We start from the raw sequence: 15,875 nt of genomic DNA, 5'->3' as shown, positions 1-15,875 counted from the left end.
AAACATACAGCATACCCATTCTAGAGCTGGGGAGTCCCAGGAAGAGATGGGACTTGTCCCAGCAGGAGGAGCTCGGAGTGGATGGGGCTGGACCTGGATCCCGGCCTCTGGTTCCGGAGTGCAAGTTTTAAACTACTGCTGGTGGAGACCCGGAGGCCGGGGGGAACTGCACCAAACTCTTGGAGGAACTTGAAATTGTGTGCGAAATGACCCAATCGTGGCGAAGGCTGAGGGGGTGGTGGGTGGGGGAAGGCGTTGGAAGGAGGATGGAGAGGAGTGGAGACCGCTGGCCTCAGAGTCGCGTGCACCTGACTCACGATGAGCCCCAAAGCGGTGTCTCGCCTGTGAAATTGGAGACTTGCTCCGCCTCCTGCTCTGCTGGGAGGAGAAAATCCACGTGGGCGCTTGGCAAGATCAGCGCTCATAAATGCCAGCTGGTGTTAATATTTTGATCATCCCCATTATCGTTAATAACTAATTAATTAGAACTAATGTGTCCTCTCTGCGTCGGACTGGGTCTCTCCAGGCCCGGAAATCACCGGGCCCCAGGCGAGGTCGGACTCGGACCGCTCTTTCACCCACCCGCGTCCCCAACCCACCCCGTCCTCCTTGGCCCACAAGAGGCCTCGTAAATTTGCGGGCAGACTGAAAAGGCGTGTGTCTTAAGGCGCGAGTCTGATTAGGAGCACCCTTGGCGTCGCCCCCAACCTGCGTGGGAGGGGGTCCGCAAACCAATGATAAGAACGGTGGGCACTAGGACCTCGCAGCCCCGGCGGGGCTGAATCCGCTGGCGCCCGGCGTCGAGAACCCATTTGCCCCCGGGCCACGTCCCCTCTTCGTGATGATTGGCTTGCCTTCTGCGGCGTGTGGCTCCGATTGGCGAGAGTGGACGCCGCTCCCGAGATTCCCCGCCCCACCCGAGGTTGTCCCGGGTCCACCAGCACCGCAGCTGCCAAAGCGCTCGGCGGTGTAGGGCGGAGGAGAGAGGCGCCGCGGGGAGAACTGGACGCGGACAGCCCGGCTCTGGGGTCCAGTCTGCCAGCGCCGGACGGACGGGCCGAGCCCGAAGCGCCGCCATGGGCCCGGGGCCGCCGGCGGCCGGAGCCGGAGCGCCCCCGCGACCGCTGTCCCTGGTCGCGCGGCTGAGCTACGCTGTGGGCCACTTCCTCAATGACCTGTGCGCGTCCATGTGGTTCACCTACCTGCTGCTCTACCTGCACTCGGTGCGCGCCTACAGCTCGCGCGGCGCCGGCCTGCTGCTACTGCTCGGCCAGGTGGCCGACGGACTGTGCACGCCCCTGGTGGGCTTCGAGGCTGACCGCGCCGCAGGCCGCTGCGCCCGCTTCGGCCCGCGCAAGGCCTGGCACCTGGTCGGTAAGCCCCGGTCCAGCCTCCCTCATCCGGCTGCCGGCCCCTCTGTCCCACTGCTCAGTCCTCTATCTGCCCAGCCCATGAGCCTTCCCATCGGTCCACTTAACTGCTCTGTACTCTTCCTCTGTCTGTCTGATGGCTGCTGGGTGACCCGTGGAGCCTCCTCCATGTGACTCTGGGTGTGCCCTCTCGTGTCGCTTTTCTTCATCTGTCTTATGCTCAGGGGCACCCTGAACACTTTCTGGGTTGGATCTTCCTGCCAGTGCCTCCACTGTCAGTCTGTCTGGTCTGGCCTGACTTCTCTCCGTCTGTATGAGAGTGACCACCGATGGCAGCTCTGAGTTAGGTTGCCTAGAACCCCGTGTCGCTCTCTGTCCCCTCAGTGCACTTTGTCCGTCTGTCTTCTGCCCCATCTTGGGCAACCTGGCAATTGGTGACTTTGGGGAACTGCCCTGGGAACTGGGTTGTGGGCCGGGTGAGCCAGAAAGGTCAGGGTTCTGTGCTTGTCCAGCTGATGGGATGAGGTTCTTCAGAGAAGGCTATGGGGTTACCCTCTGTTCCTTCTGGGGGAGTTGCCTGGACTAGAGGGCTGTCTGCGAGGGGAGGAGGTAGGTGTCACAGGGGCAGGAGTACCCTCCCCAGTGCACACCCCTGATAAGGCCCAGCTCCTAGAGTCCCTCCTCTGCCTGCCTGGACCCTGGGCCCTGAGATTAGCTGTGGGCCACTTTGCCTACTGTTCTCTTCCTGGCAGAAGTACTAGCCGCATCCTGGCACTTGGGGCAAGCCAGGCATTTCAAGAAGCAAAGTCAGGAATCCTGCCACTTATGAGAATTCAGGGTGGCAACTTTTCAAGAGCCAGGAGGGCCGGGCTAGTATCTCCCTGCCCTTGAAAACAGTGACTGAAGAGGCAGTTATTTGCCCCGGGCCCTTGTGCGTGACATATTTGCAAGGTTCAGCAGACCTCCAGGTTGCCTGCGGGTGGCTGGCATTGCTGTGTCTGCAGCGGCTCAGGGCTGGATTTCAGGTTTCTTAGACACTGAGCACGCTCAGGCTGTTAGATGAGCAGCCAGGGAGGGGAGCAGGTAGAGGCAGGTGACTCAGACCGCAGACGGAGGTGTCCCTCCATGGGCTCACATTGGGATCGCTTACAGAGCTGAATTCGCAATCTCGAATGCAATTTTGTTCATAATATTTGGGTAGACTTGTTGACACACACACCAAACAGGTCGTTCCTGGGCCAAAGAGGTGTGAGGACTCTTTTTGTTTTCTGGGATGGACAGATGAGACCCTTCTAAGGAAATGGAGCCTTCAGTGGGTAGGTGGCCCTGGCAGTGGATGCTGCCTGTGCAAAGGCCCTGAGATGGGACCTAGTAGCAGTGCCGACTTCCCCTTTTGTAATCAGAGGGCTGAGCTTCAGTGAGGGTCTCACCTGACCCCAGACCAAAATCTAAGTCCCCTAAACTGAAGGCTTTGTGTTTAGGCAAAACAGACGTGGGGAATGGGTGCCCCAACCAGACATCTACCTGTACCCTCCCTCTGCCTTGGGGTTAGCACATAGGAAGATCCATGAAGATCTGTGGGGAGAGGAAGCCAGGGTGGCCCCTTGTGAGGCCTGATAAGGTGACTTGAATGGAGGTCACCTTGGCCACAGTGCCCACTTCCACTCTATTTTGCCCCTGAATCTGTGGGTAGTGGGGACGGACTTGATGTTCACCTTTAATGAGCATCTGGGCTCCCCTTCTAGCCCACAGAGGACCCAGAGAGCACATGGATACTCCTGTGGGGTCCAGGTTGGGGCCGGTGAGTAGACTGGACTTCATCAGGAAGAAGCAGAGCACTGGAGGGGGCATTAGCTTTGGGGTTTTGGAGGATGAATAGGAGTGTGTGCTTATGGGGCGGCATTCCAAGTAGTTGAAACAGCGTCTGCAAAGGTGTGAAGTCTCATGGCTTTGAAGTTGCTGAGACAGGAAGTGGCTCAGAGTAGTAGGAGTTCCCAATTTCATTTACTCTTAATCCTCACACCCATTTTGTGGGGTATTTTCATTAGCTCCCTTTTCTGGAGGCAAAGGCCCAGAGATGTAAAGTCACTTGCCAAAGTCCCGCAGCCAGGCAGCCTGGGGCGCTGACAATGGTTAACTACCTGAGCAGCGGCAGGGTAGAGTCTGGCTATGGCAGCACATTCTTCTGACCAGAGTCTACAGTTCCTGTCTGGCCCTGAGTGGCCACCAGACCTCCAGGCATTTGGAGGGGCCCGGGGTGCCCTTCTCAGGCACCAGTTCCAGAGAAATAGCGAGGGTGGTTTGGGTTTCAGTTCCCAATCCCTGGACTGTGGGGGCGGGCCCAAGGTCTGGGGGATGAGGTCACCTCCAGAGCCCGAGCCAGGGCAGGAAAGAGGAAGAACGGAAGTCTGACTCCAGGCCCTCCAGGGATGGGAGGAGAAGGGTGGAGGGCCGGACTCTTAGTTCCATAGCTCACTCTGTGGGCCTCAGTTTCCTCATCAGGAAATGGGGTTAATAATAACATGTACTGCTTTGGGCTGTAAACAGAGGCCACTGTTATTATTCACTCATTGACAAGATCTTGGTGTGCCAGGCTCTGTAATGGGTGCCAGGGACACAGAAGTGACTTGAAGAGACCTGTTACCCACCCTCAGACAGACAGGCAGACAGACAGAGAATTTCTGTGAGTGCTAAGGGACATGAAGAAGAGAAAGCAGAGTTCAGACGGTGTCTGGGTGGGGAGGGGACTGCTGGCAACGGAGCTGGTTGGAAGGGGAGCTTTTTGGAGGAGGTGACATTTGAGTTCAGTCCCAAGGGATGGAGAGGAGTGGGTCTTGCTCAGATGTAGTGGGGAGAAGCATTCCAGGCAGAGGGCACAGATGGTGCCAAGGCCCTGGGGCAGGAGGGACAGCTGGAGGCCCAGTGCCTGGAACAGAGTGAGCTGAGGGGAGGAAGTGGGAGGAGGGGAGGGCAGGGAGAGTACGGGGCAGGTCGGCAGGGCCTTTGAGGCCTCGAGAAGGACCTGTGCTTGTTCTGAGGAATTAGGGTACTTTCCAGGTAGAGGCCCTCTCATGGGCTCACGGGGACACTAGGGTTCAGGGAGGGCAGGGTCCAACCAGCCCCACCCAGCGTCACCTGGTAGGAACTTGGAGGAGAAGTCCTCCTTGGTGGGGAGGCAGGAAGGGGAAGTGGTGGGCACTTCCCCAGGGGACCCCGCAGCGCTCTTTCAACCTGCTGCATGGCCTCAAGCTCTGCTTCAGTTTCTTGAGCTGTCACCTAGGGGGCGAGCCTGGGGAGTCCTGAGCTGGCACGCGGCCCCCCATTCCTGCCCCTGCCCCCTCATGGGTATGGCATGTGACCTGCTCTGTGTGCTTCCCCGCCACACACAAGGGGCAGGTAGCCTGGATGGGGAGGCCCAGCTGCTCTGTCCTGTTTGGGTGTGTGTCCTTGGGGGACCCCTAGATCTCTCTGCCTTAGTTTCCCTATCTGTCACAGGGCTGTGAGCCCAGGGAGCCCGGGCCTCTGGCCCTCACTCACTGTGTACCCTTGTCTGTGTCTGTGTCTGGGGGCCCGGGGCCAGCGGGAAGGCCTGTGACATGCCCTCCCCCTCTGCTTGTCCACAGGCACCATCTGTGTCTTGCTGTCCTTCCCCTTCATCTTCAGTCCCTGCCTGGGCTGCGGGCCCGCCACACCTGAGTGGGCCGCACTCCTCTACTACGGGCCCTTCATTGTGATCTTCCAGTTCGGCTGGGCTGCTACACAAATTGCCCACCTCAGCCTCATCCCAGAGCTCGTCACCAACGACCACGAGAAGGTGGAGCTCACGGCTCTGAGGTACCACCTCTGGGGCAGGGCAGGGTGGGGCAGGGGGCCCAGGGCAACCTACCATGTCTGAGCTCTGCTTGGCTGTGTGGCTCTGGGTCTCAGCCCCAGAATGGACATCCGTCGATCAGTGTATCATTCAGCTGTTGCTGCGTAACAAATAGCACTGCATCAGCAGCTTCAGACAGCACATATGGACTGCCTCACAGTTCTGGCAGGTGAGGAGTCTGGCTTCGCTTAGCTAGATTCTCAGCTTCAGGCTTGAGGCTGCAGTTGAGGTGTCGGCTGAGGTTTCAGGTCCCTCTGCCCCGCTTATGTTGTCATCGTTTGCTATGTTTGCTTCCTTTTAGAAGTCCTGGGGTTTGCTGCTTCTTTGTGGCCAGCATGAGAGTCTCTGATCTCAGGGATGGTGTGAGCCGCCTTCTTTCCGAGGGTCACTTGATTAGATCAGGCCCACCCAGGATGTGCTCAGTTTTTCAGTCGTGTCCAACTGTTTGCGACCCCATGAACTGTAGCCCACCAGACACCTCTGTCCATGGGATTTTCCAGGCAAGAATACTGGAGTGGGTTGCCATTTCCTTCTCCAGGAGGCCCGCCAGGGATAGTCTCTTTTAATTACATCTGCAAAATCCCTTGATCTTTGCCATACGATGTTATCTTAACATGGCCTGACATCCCATTGTATTCATAGATTCTATTCCCCAAAGGGAGGAGGTTAGACGGAGAGGAAGCAGGGCAGGGGGATCTCTGGGCATCTTAGCATGCTACCTGTCACATGTGGGTACAGCTGGCCCCCAGCTCATCCACTAACTTACTTAAAGGTGGCGATTCTAGGTGCGGTGGTAGCAGGAGCCCTTTAGAACACTTGCCGTGTGTGAGCACAGCAAACCATCTTTCATTCTCATGACAAGCCCAGGAGGTTGATTAACATGTGCCCAGGGAGAGGGTTTGAGCAGAGTGGGGCCTGTGTCGGGGGAGTGGGGATCAGGAGGTGACTATTGGGCAGGAGGGATGTTGCTCCTGCAGGTGGCCGTTCAGGCATGAATGCTGGTCATGAGGCCCCGCCTCTCCGCGGCCCAGTTCCCCATTAGGGCTGGGAGCTGCAGGCACTAACGGCATCGGGGGATTGCCCAATGACTGGGGCCCCCAAAAGCCCCAGCTGCAGGGGGCGGGCTGGGCTCATAGACGTCAAGCTCTGGGTGCTTTCTACCCACAAGAGCCTCGTGACTCTGGGGGTGTTCTTGTTTTCACTTTCAGAAAGGGAAACAGAGTCCCAGTGAAACCCAGAGGCTCCTTATCTGGTGAGGCCCTGGGGGACAGGGCTCAGGGGCTACAGGCAGCTGCGGGCCCGGGTAACTCTGCCCAGCTGAAGCCCAGGGTTTCTGAGTATCTCAGGTCTCTGGGTTGCAGCCTGACTCGGCCCTGCTTCGTGGAATCTCTGCACTCTGGGCCCTGGGTAGGCAGGACCTCGTGGTGGAGTCTTGGTTCAGAGCAGGAAGTCTGATAATGTGGAGGCTGGGGAAACTGAGGCCAGCAGAGGCTTTCCGGGGACTACCTGATGTGTTGGTGGCTGACATCATGTGGCCAGGACTTCCCCAGGCATGGCTAACATCTCTGACTGGGTGACCGCCTGGGAAGGAAGCGGTTGTGTGGCTTCTGGGTGGCCGCTCTGAGGCCTGACTGTCCCGCAGGTACGCCTTCACTGTGGTGGCCAACATCACTGTCTATGGAGCTGCCTGGCTTCTGCTGCACCTGCAGGGCTCTCCCCGCACTGGCCCCGCTGAGGATGTCAGCGACCAACTAGGGGTCCAGGATGTGCCAGTGTTCCGGGTGAGCTGGGGGGGCTGGGAGGGGTGTTCCCAAGGACTTGAGCTCAGGGTTGGGGCCAAGTGTCACTGCTGACCACTCTCCTACCTGGTCCCCAGAACCTCTCCCTGCTGGTGGTGGGTGTCGGAGCTGTCTTCTCACTGCTGTTCCACCTGGGCACCAGGGAGGGGCGCCGGCGGCAGGTGGAGGAGCCTGGTGAACACAGCCCCCTGTTGGCTCCCTCTACCGCCCAGCCCTTGCTGCTCTGGAAACACTGGCTTCGGGAGCCAGCCTTTTATCAGGTATGACATTAGGGGGAGGAGGGTCAAACAAGGTTGGGGTTGATGCTTCTCCCCCACCAGGGCCCTCACTGTGCTTGGCTGCAGGCAGAGATGGCAGACACTAGAGCAAATGTACCCCTTCCGCAGTCCACACCCAGGACAGACATTACTAATAGATCATGCCATCTTCTCCACCTGACCAGCTAGGCGGTCACTACTAATGGTCAGGTGCCAGCTGCTGGGTGGCAAGCTGCAGGGTGACTCATCCTGACTTGGCACCCTGCCCCCTGGCCCCATGCTCCATGTGTTCCTAGGTTGGCCTGCTGTACATGAGCACGAGGCTTATTGTGAACCTGTCCCAGACGTACATAGCCATGTACCTCACCTACTCCCTCCACCTGCCCAAGGTGAGCCGGGCGGACAGGTTGGGACAGGGGTCCCTGAGCCTGCTGAGCCAGGCCCGACGTGTTTGCGCCCTCTCCACCCCACAGAGGTTCATCGCCACCATCCCGCTGGTGATGTACCTTAGCGGTTTCTGCTCCTCCTTCCTCATGAAGCCAGTGAACAAGTGCATCGGGAGGAATGTGAGTGGGAAGGCGGGGAGGGGGCTGCCCCCAGAACCTGGGCGACTCCGGACAGGGCACCCACATCCTGATGGGAAGTGAGTTGTAGAACCGGGCATTGAGCACCCTGTGACCACCCACAGCCCTCTAGAGGTCAGGAGTAGGCCTGGCGGGTATGACTGAGGAACCAAACACTTCATTTGATTTCCTTTATTAACTTGTATTGAGACATGAGTAGCCACCAGTCTCTAGTGGCAGCCATGGCAGACAGCTTAGCGGTAGAACATGCGCTCCATGGATCACTCAGTATCAGCAGGCTCAGAACCTCGGAATTCTCCGAGGTCAGAGTTGGGGGCTCCTTAGGGATGACCCAACTCAGTCCTCATTTGCTGGGGCTGGGGGCCAGATTGGAGACCAGAAAGGGCTGGTGTCCGGCTCCGGGCTGCCCAATGAGGTGGGCCTGACCCTGGGCTGGGTGCTCTGCAGATGACCTACTTTGTGGGCCTCCTGGTGATCCTGGCCTTTGCAGCCTGGGTGGCGCTGGCAGATGAGCTGGGCGTGGCTGTGTATGTGGCGGCTGTGTTGCTGGGCATGGGCTGTGCCACCATCCTGGTCACCTCGTTGGCCATGACGGCTGACCTCATCGGCCCTCACACGGTAGGATTGCTGAGTGGGGCCAAGTCGAGTTTGGGGACTGGGGCCGAGGCCTGGGGTGCTGACCCCCCTGCCTGTGTCCCTCCAGCACAGTGGAGCCTTCGTGTACGGCGCCATGAGCTTCTCGGACAAGGTGGCCAATGGGCTGGCAGTTATGGCCATCCAGAGCCTGCACCCCTGCTCGTGAGTACCCCATCCAGCTGTCGTCATGTCTAGTAAGGTGTGCCAAGCCTGTGTTGTATGCCAGGCACTGCCCGCAGACTATGGATTCCATGACCGACAGAAGATCCCAACACAGTGGTGGTGGCCTCAGAGTCAGGGAGACCAGGTTATTCCCCACTTCCAGAACCCATTTATTCAGAGTGGACAGTGTGCCCTGTGCTGGGCGCTGACGACACAAAGGTGGGTTGGGTGACGGGAGTGGACAGGGCAGTGGGAAGCCTGGAATCCCTGTCATTCAGATCCTTAGGCCTTAGGGTTCCAGGCACAGTATATCCCATGAATAAATGTGTACGAGGGCTTGAAGGACACCACTTAGGAAGGCCCACTAGGGCAAGAGGTGAGGAAGGGCTTCCTTGAGGTGACATGGGATCTGAAACCTGGGGGATGTCAGGGATTTCTAGGTAAATGGAGAGGAAGAGCCTGAGCAAAGCCCCTGGGGCAGGACCAGGCCTGGTATGTTGAAAGAACAGTGAAGGCCTGGGTGTCTGGAGAGTGAGGAGGGCAGGGAGGGGATGGCGCAGGTCGTGCAGAGGCAGCAGCAGGGGAGGATGACTGCAGGGTTGGGGGTGGCCGCAGCCCTGTGGGCAGAGGGGTGGGCCTGACTCAGTTGCTCACTGCGCCCTCTAGTGGCTCTTGGAAGGACAGATGGGGCAGTGAAGGTGGGAACCTGAGGGGACTAGGATGTAGGGGTGGGGGTGGTGCTGGGCTGGACTGGGTTGGGGGTCCCGAGTGAGGACAAATGGGGAGTCTGGGATAGACTTTGAAGGCAGAGCTGACCTTACTGGGTGAGGTATCAGATGCTGGAGTGGATAAGGGGGTGGAGGGTGACCCACCACCTCCTGAGAGGAGCAGGAGGTCCAGCCTGGGGCCAGAGGGTACCTAGTGATAGCTCTCACTCCCTCTTGCTCCTCCGCAGCTTGGAGCTCTGCTGCAAAGCCTGTGTGGCTTTCTACCATTGGGTGATGGTGGTCGTGACAGGTGGTGTGGGCGTGGCCGCCACCCTGGCTCTGTGCAGTCTCCTGGTCTGGCCCATCCGCCTTCGGAAATGTGAGTCGTAGGTGCCCTCACTCCACAAAAGCCCCAACTAGTCCTGGGTGGTGGTAGGTCTGGGACAGCCGGGCCAGAACTGGCTGGCCCATCCCCCCAACCCCACTCCCACCCCTTCTCTTGCAGGGGACCCTGGAGCCTAGCCCTGACCCTACCCCGTGGTCCCTTGCCCTTTGTAAATTAACCTCGACTGTGAACATCTGATGCCCAGAGGTCTGGAGCAGCCCCTCCGCTCCCTCCCCTGCGTTGTCCTGTCTCTGTCTGGCTGTGGGTGGAGGTCAGGATGGATGAGGTCCCAGCAGCTTATCCCTGCTGGGGTAAGGGGAGGACACCGAGCTGGTGGGATTCTTGTGGTTTGGTGTACTCCAGTGCCAACTCTAACCCATCTCCCACGGTCTGGATGATGGAGGTGCTTTGTGTTATGTGGGGCTGAATATGAGGGTCCTGGGCCCAGGGGCTGCATGGAGCTCAGCCCTGGCCAGCCAAGGGTTTCCCAGGTGCTGCAAGGCCCTGGAGGACAGAGCTGTCGCTAAGCCTGCCAGGAGCCCCAACCTGGGGGTTGGGCGGCTGGGCCCAAACCCTGGCCATGGAGGCGGCGAGGCTCAGCGTGCCTGGCTGGGGTCCCCGAGTGCAATCCCCTGCGCCCAGGCCACTGTTGACCATGAATAAAGAGCTGCCTGGGGCCGGGACTGCCTTGGCGGTTTGCCTCGGCCCGGGGCGGGGCCAGGGTGGGCGTCTGTCTGCCTCTGCCTCGAGTTTGGCCACCAGGCTCTCCCTTTACCTGACTGCCCCCAGGCCCCGGCCCCAGAGGTGGACGGACGCCCAGGGCGGGTGGGAGTGGTGGCGCCTGCGCCCCTGCAGAGCCGCGTCGGGCAGCAGCACGATCTTTATCAGTGACTGGATGTATAGACGGGCGGGGGCCGCTGGTTGGTGGCGGGACAGTAGGGTTCCAGGCCCCATTGTCGGTAGTTCTGGGCGGTGTAGCGCGGGCGCTGGGGCGCTGACAGGTACCGCACATAGTCAGACGCCCGCCATAGCGGTTCCACCCCGAAACGGTGCCTGTTGATGGCTGTGGGGCGGGGCCAGGACCCGGGTCACGGCTGGCCACGCCCCCGGGCGGTCCCGCCCCGAGCCCCGTCCCCTGCCCCGGGCCTCACCGAATTCTTTGCCCCTGATGGGCCTGTCCTTCCACAGCACGCTTCCCCACCGAGTGCTGGGGTCTGTGTACTGGGCGGGGATGATGGGGTCATACCAGGCCGTCTCCCGCAGACGCTGGGTGTAGGCTGCGGGGTGGGGGTTGGGGTCAGCTCCGCACCTCCGGCCCCACCTGTTTTCCAGGCCTGGGAACGGTGGGGGAAGGTAGGGGCGGGAGGGGACGGGCGCTCACCGGAGGGCAGGCTGCGCTCTCGGTGGCCATAGCACCCGTGCCAGCGGGCATAAGCCTCACGGTACGGGCTGTCCGGAGCCCGTGGGAGCGTGTACCAGGCTTCTCGGGAGTCCGAGTTGGTCAGGCCCGTGTACCACAGCTGGCCGGCCGCGTCGCGTCCCATGGGCGTGTACTTCCAGCGCGTGGCCTGCTTGATGGCCGGAGTCCAGCGGGGACCCTCCTGGGACAGGTAGTCATCGCTGTGGGCAAGGGGCGGGAGGAGAGTGACTGAGCTTGCAGCCCCCCTGCCCTCCCTGGGCCTCTCTATCCTCTTTGCTGGCATCAGGGTGCAGAGGCAGAGGCCCTGCCAGAGGTGCGGGAGGCTGCCCCCTGGTAGCCCCTCCTCTCTACCCCATCCTCCCCGACCCCCAGGAACCTCTTAAATGCTTCTTCACCTTTTCTCACCTCTACCAAGTCCCTTGTCCAACCTCACAGACCTGCAGGCCCTTTCCTCCAGGAAGCCACCCTGGCCTGGAAGTGTACTGGAAGTGGTCTCAGCTACAGCTGAGTGGCCCAGATTTCACTGTCACTGGTCTTGCCTGGGAGCCATGGGCTGAGGATCCAGGGAAAACGTGTGGAGGGGCCCAGGCTCCCAGGAAGTGCCCTCACCATTCCTCCAAGTCCCCAGGGGCACCCAGGCACTAAGACTGGCTCACATTTAAAGAAGCACCTATGCCTCCTGTTCCAGGGGCCTCTGGTACCAGACCTTCTCCCAGGCTGAGCACCTCAGGAGGGCTTCCTGGAGGAGGAGGTAACAGTGATGTGAGACAAGCAGCTCGTGCAAAGGTTGTGGGGCAGCAGGGGAAGATGTAAGAACTGAGGCTGGCAGAGCCAAGGGAAGTGGAAATATGCGGACGGTGACACTAAAACCTCAAGCAGGCATCATTAAAACTAAAACTCCCCTTCTAGACACCCTGGCAGCCCCACTGCCCGAGGGACAGAGGTAGGCGCGTGCAGTGACCTGGCAATCTAGCTCCAGGGACGTGGGTGCCCCAGGGAATGAGCCTGTGACCCCAAGATGGTGCCAGCAGGGCTGCTGACTAAACCATCTCCTCTGTGCCTGCTTGGGGTTCTCACCCCACAGGGCAAACAAACCAGAAGAGGAGAGTGTGGCCTACTGTGTCTGGGAAGTGGCCGTGGGCTGGGTTTGCTGCTTGCACGGACCCTCTGTCAGGCCTTACCCTTTTGAGCTACAAAATGAACTGAAACCACAAAGTGCATGTGGTTTGTGGAAAGGAATTTAAACAGCCTAAAACAACACACAGTGAAAGTGTCTGTCAATTATTACCTCAAGAAATAAAAACACTGCATTACAGCTGAAAGAAAAATTTTTTTTCCTAATAAATGAAGCCTTCTTGGTCTAGAATCGAGACACCTACTGCCGTTTAAATGAATGTGTTGTGCTTAGTTGCTCAGTCGTGTCTGACTCTTTGCGACCACATGGACTGTAGCTCGCCAGGCTCTTCTGTCCATGGGGATCCTCCAGGCAATATTGGAGTGGGTTGCTATGCCCTCCTCCAGGGGAGCTTCCCCACCCAGGTGGATTCTTTACCACCTCAGTCACCAGGGAAGCCCAGTATTTAAATAGAGCACTGAAGAAAGGTCATCTCCCACCCCAGCTGCCAGCCCTGACCCGCTCCGTCGTTCCCCCAACCCTCACAGCCGTCCTGTACTCATTGCTGTCCATCCCCTTGCAGCAGAAGTGTCTGTGCACGCACCTGTGTCCCACTGCACACCTGTGGGACCCTGCTTCAATCGAGGTGGCACAGCTTTTCTTAATTTTCTTGGAAATTCAGCACCCAAGGTACTCGCTCACCTTTTTTTGTAAAGCTGCATAGTATACCATTATAGTTTATTAATGATTAATGGATCCTCTAGTGGGTTAAAGGTGTCCCCCAAGTTCCTGTCCACCTGGAATCTCAGAATGTGACCTTATTTGGAGATATGGTCTTAGCAGATTAACTCCAGAGGGGGTGGGGCTTCCCTGGGGGCTCAGTGGTGAAGGAGACGTGTGCCAATGTAGGAGACGTGTGCGACCCCTGGTCCAGAAAGATCCTACATGCCGGGAGGCAGCTAAAGCCTGCGTGCCTACTGAGACTGTGCCTTCAAGCCCAGGAGTCACAACTACTGAAGCCTGAACACTGTAGAGCCTGTGCTACACAGCAAAAGAACCTGCTGTAATGAGAATCCCGTGCAGCAACAGACCCAGCGCAGCCCAAAAAAGGGTCACGCTGGGTCAGGGAGGCCCTAACATGACCCCGATGCAGACTCCCAGTAAGGCAGGGGATCTGGACCGGCAGGGGAGGTCACGTGATGCGGAGGCAGTGTGGGTGATGCCTTTACAAGCCAAGGGACCACAGACCGCCACACCGTCAGCCCAGAGGGTCAGGGGACAGGCGCCCCCTCGTGGCCTCAAGAGGCCCCAACCCTGCAGACAGACAGCTTGGTCTTGACCTCCGGCCCCCAGAGAGGGGAGAGGGTGTATTCTGTGCCCCTTGTGGAAACTGGTCCAGCAGCGTGGGGTTCACAGGACCCTCTGCTCTGCTGGCTGGCTGTGCTGTGCAGGCATGAACCACCACGTGACCTGCACCAACTCCTGCCAGGTCCCAAGCCAGGCATGGGTGGGAGGGGATGGGTGCAGGGAGCAGCCAGGTTAGGAGGGGAGCCTTTATGGAGACAGACTGAGGCTGGTGGGAAGCAAACTGGGGGAGCGGCACAGGGCAGCATGTGCTCACCTGTAGAGAGGCGGAGGGAAATCCACTTCCAGGGTCCCCCGGGGAACACAGGGCCAGGCAGCCTGCCGCCTCAGGGTCTGCATGTCTGCCTCTGCGTGCCTGGGGGCTCCTGCCTCCAAGTCCTGTGGGGCCATTGTTGACAGCGACAAAGGCCACCCCAGTGTCCTGGCAACAGCTGGGCCTACTGGCCCCCATCCAAGCCACTGCCTCCCTCCCTCAGGAGAGGGGCCCGCGGTGGAGCTCCTGGGTGAGGCCGGCCTGGGGTCGGTCCAACCGTCTCTTTTCTGTCCAACACCCCCACAGAGGCATCTTGGAACAGAACCAACTTTCTGAATCTCCCTTCCACAATCTCAGCTCCACCTTCTCCCCGCATCCAGTCCTTTACCCAGTTTTGAGGGTCTGCACACGTGTGTTCACAACAGTACACGCCACCAAAGCCAGAGCGGAAGGAACCCAAACACCCACCAACCGCAGAACAGAAACCCCAAGCAGGGTCCCTCCGTGCTGGAGAGCACTTCTCAGCACAGAACAGAGTGATACACTTGACACAACCCTGAAAACACAACACTCGTGAGAGAAGCAGACACAGAAGGGCACAGGGTGTGACTCCACTGATGGGAAATGTCCAGAGCAGGCAGGTCCACAGAGTGGGTTTCTGGTTGTCAGGGGCTGGGAGGGGAAAGGCGGGGGGTGACTGCTGATGGGGATGGGGCTTCTTTGCAGGAATGGAAAATTCTGGAACAGTGATGATGGTAGCACAACATAGGATACATACTAAAAACATACTGAACTGTACACCTTAATATGTTACCCGCATTTTACCACACACAAAAAAATTAACAAATATAGAACCTGGCTGTCTTTCACCATCTCCAGTGGCTTGTGGCTATACTCCTGCCAGCACCTGACAGGGCAACGCCTCCTCCCTGGTCCCTTCCCACCTGTGTCCAGGTCTCCACACGCAACATGGTCCTGTTCCACCTCCCTGGGGGTAAAAGCCCAAATCCTCTCCTCAGCCCACCAGGCCCTGCCTGACCTCCCGTCCCCTCCCTTCCTTCCCCTCCTCCTCCTCCCCCTTGCTCATTCTGCTCCACACACACAGGTCTCCCTCCTGTTTCTCCAACATGGTCCTGCCCCGGGGCCTTTGCATAGCTACGCCCACGGCTTGGGGCACCGCCTCAGCCCGGCTGTTGTCTGTGCCCCACACTGGACCCTTACTCCCACCTCAGCCCTGGGCTCGAGAGCTGCCTCTTCCCACGCCCCCCACCCTCCTTCACACTGTGCCTGCCACATGCACTCAACACTTTACTGTCCACTCACCTGCATGACAGAAGCTACTCAAGGGCAGGTCTGGACTCCGGCCTCCCTCGTCCCTGCTGCCCAAGACAAGGATCTTCACAGGATGTACCACCAGTCGCGGGCATCTGCTCACTGCAGGAGCCTCACCTCGTTTCTTGTAGGACCCCCCTGGGTCCCCACCTGGGGGGCCCATCCAGTGTCGCAGCCCCTCCAGCCTGGCTGCTTTCTTCCTCCCCATCTCACCCTCAGCTGTCACTAACACCCTTCCCCTTTGTCAGTCTAGGAGCAATGGAAACAAGTCCTACCCACCTCCCCAGCACCCTCCAAGCCCAGGGCGCTGAGCCAGGCCTTGCTGGCTACTCACACCACCACCCCTGGGTCCACCCTCTCACTCCCACAGAACCTGCCACCAGCTGGGCTGCAAGGACTGGCATGGATCAGGGATCCAGGCATTCAGGGACACTGGCACTCCCTGTTGACCACCTACAAGTGGCCTCCTCAGCCTGTCTCCGCCTGCTTGTGACATTCAGGCTGCTCTGGGGTTACGGTGAGTGCAGACCATCAGAGCCAAACACACTGAAAGACCCACTGGGCATGACCATGTGGTTGGCTCTCCCACCAGCCGCCCGCTCCCATACCCAGCCCTGCCC

At 59.3% G+C, this 15,875-nt stretch overlaps 2 protein-coding genes across 3 annotated transcripts; one reads left to right on the top strand and one right to left on the bottom strand.

Moving 5' to 3' along the window:
* Positions 934-10,166, top strand: MFSD12 (major facilitator superfamily domain containing 12). Of its 2 annotated transcripts, XM_018050819.1 has the most exons (10): positions 936-1,374; positions 4,994-5,204; positions 6,884-7,022; positions 7,118-7,300; positions 7,594-7,686; positions 7,771-7,863; positions 8,329-8,499; positions 8,585-8,679; positions 9,635-9,765; positions 9,892-10,166. In XM_018050819.1, exons 1-10 carry the CDS (start codon positions 1,077-1,079, stop codon positions 9,906-9,908), a joined length of 1,431 nt encoding a protein of 476 aa, XP_017906308.1. In that variant the 5' UTR covers positions 936-1,076; the 3' UTR covers positions 9,909-10,166. The 2 variants fall into 2 exon arrangements, with proteins under 2 accessions (XP_017906307.1, XP_017906308.1); XM_018050818.1 differs by having other exon boundaries at positions 934-1,374; positions 8,329-8,679.
* On the bottom strand, positions 10,634-15,856 carry C7H19orf71 (chromosome 7 C19orf71 homolog). Its single transcript, XM_018050825.1, has 4 exons — positions 13,927-15,856; positions 11,153-11,391; positions 10,923-11,048; positions 10,634-10,834 (listed from the first exon to the last, which is right to left on the bottom strand). The coding sequence occupies exons 1-4, from the start codon at positions 14,058-14,060 to the stop codon at positions 10,656-10,658; spliced, it is 678 nt and encodes a 225-aa protein (XP_017906314.1). The 5' UTR covers positions 14,061-15,856; the 3' UTR covers positions 10,634-10,655.

The sequence above is a fragment of the Capra hircus genome, chromosome 7, assembly GCF_001704415.2.
Source record: "Capra hircus breed San Clemente chromosome 7, ASM170441v1, whole genome shotgun sequence".
NCBI lineage: Eukaryota > Metazoa > Chordata > Mammalia > Artiodactyla > Bovidae > Capra > Capra hircus.
Note: the sequence above shows the minus strand (reverse complement) of the source record. Positions and strands in the feature narration are given on the sequence as shown.

Bases quoted from the DNA above. Each gene is read 5' to 3' on its own strand.
- MFSD12 (XM_018050818.1), top strand. From the start codon at position 1,077: ATGGGCCCGGGGCCGCCGGCGGCCGGAGCCGGAGCGCCCCCGCGACCG. The intron at 5,205-6,883 runs GTACCACCTCTG...ACTGTCCCGCAG, and splicing joins GTGGAGCTCACGGCTCTGAG to GTACGCCTTCACTGTGGTGG. The intron at 7,687-7,770 runs GTGAGCCGGGCG...TCCACCCCACAG, and splicing joins ACTCCCTCCACCTGCCCAAG to AGGTTCATCGCCACCATCCC.
- C7H19orf71 (XM_018050825.1), bottom strand. From the start codon at position 14,060: ATGGCCCCACAGGACTTGGAGGCAGGAGCCCCCAGGCACGCAGAGGCA. The intron at 11,392-13,926 runs GTGAGCACATGC...CCTTGCCCACAG, and splicing joins TTCCCTCCGCCTCTCTACAG to CGATGACTACCTGTCCCAGG. The intron at 10,835-10,922 runs GTGAGGCCCGGG...CCCGCCCCACAG, and splicing joins CATCAGGGGCAAAGAATTCG to CCATCAACAGGCACCGTTTC.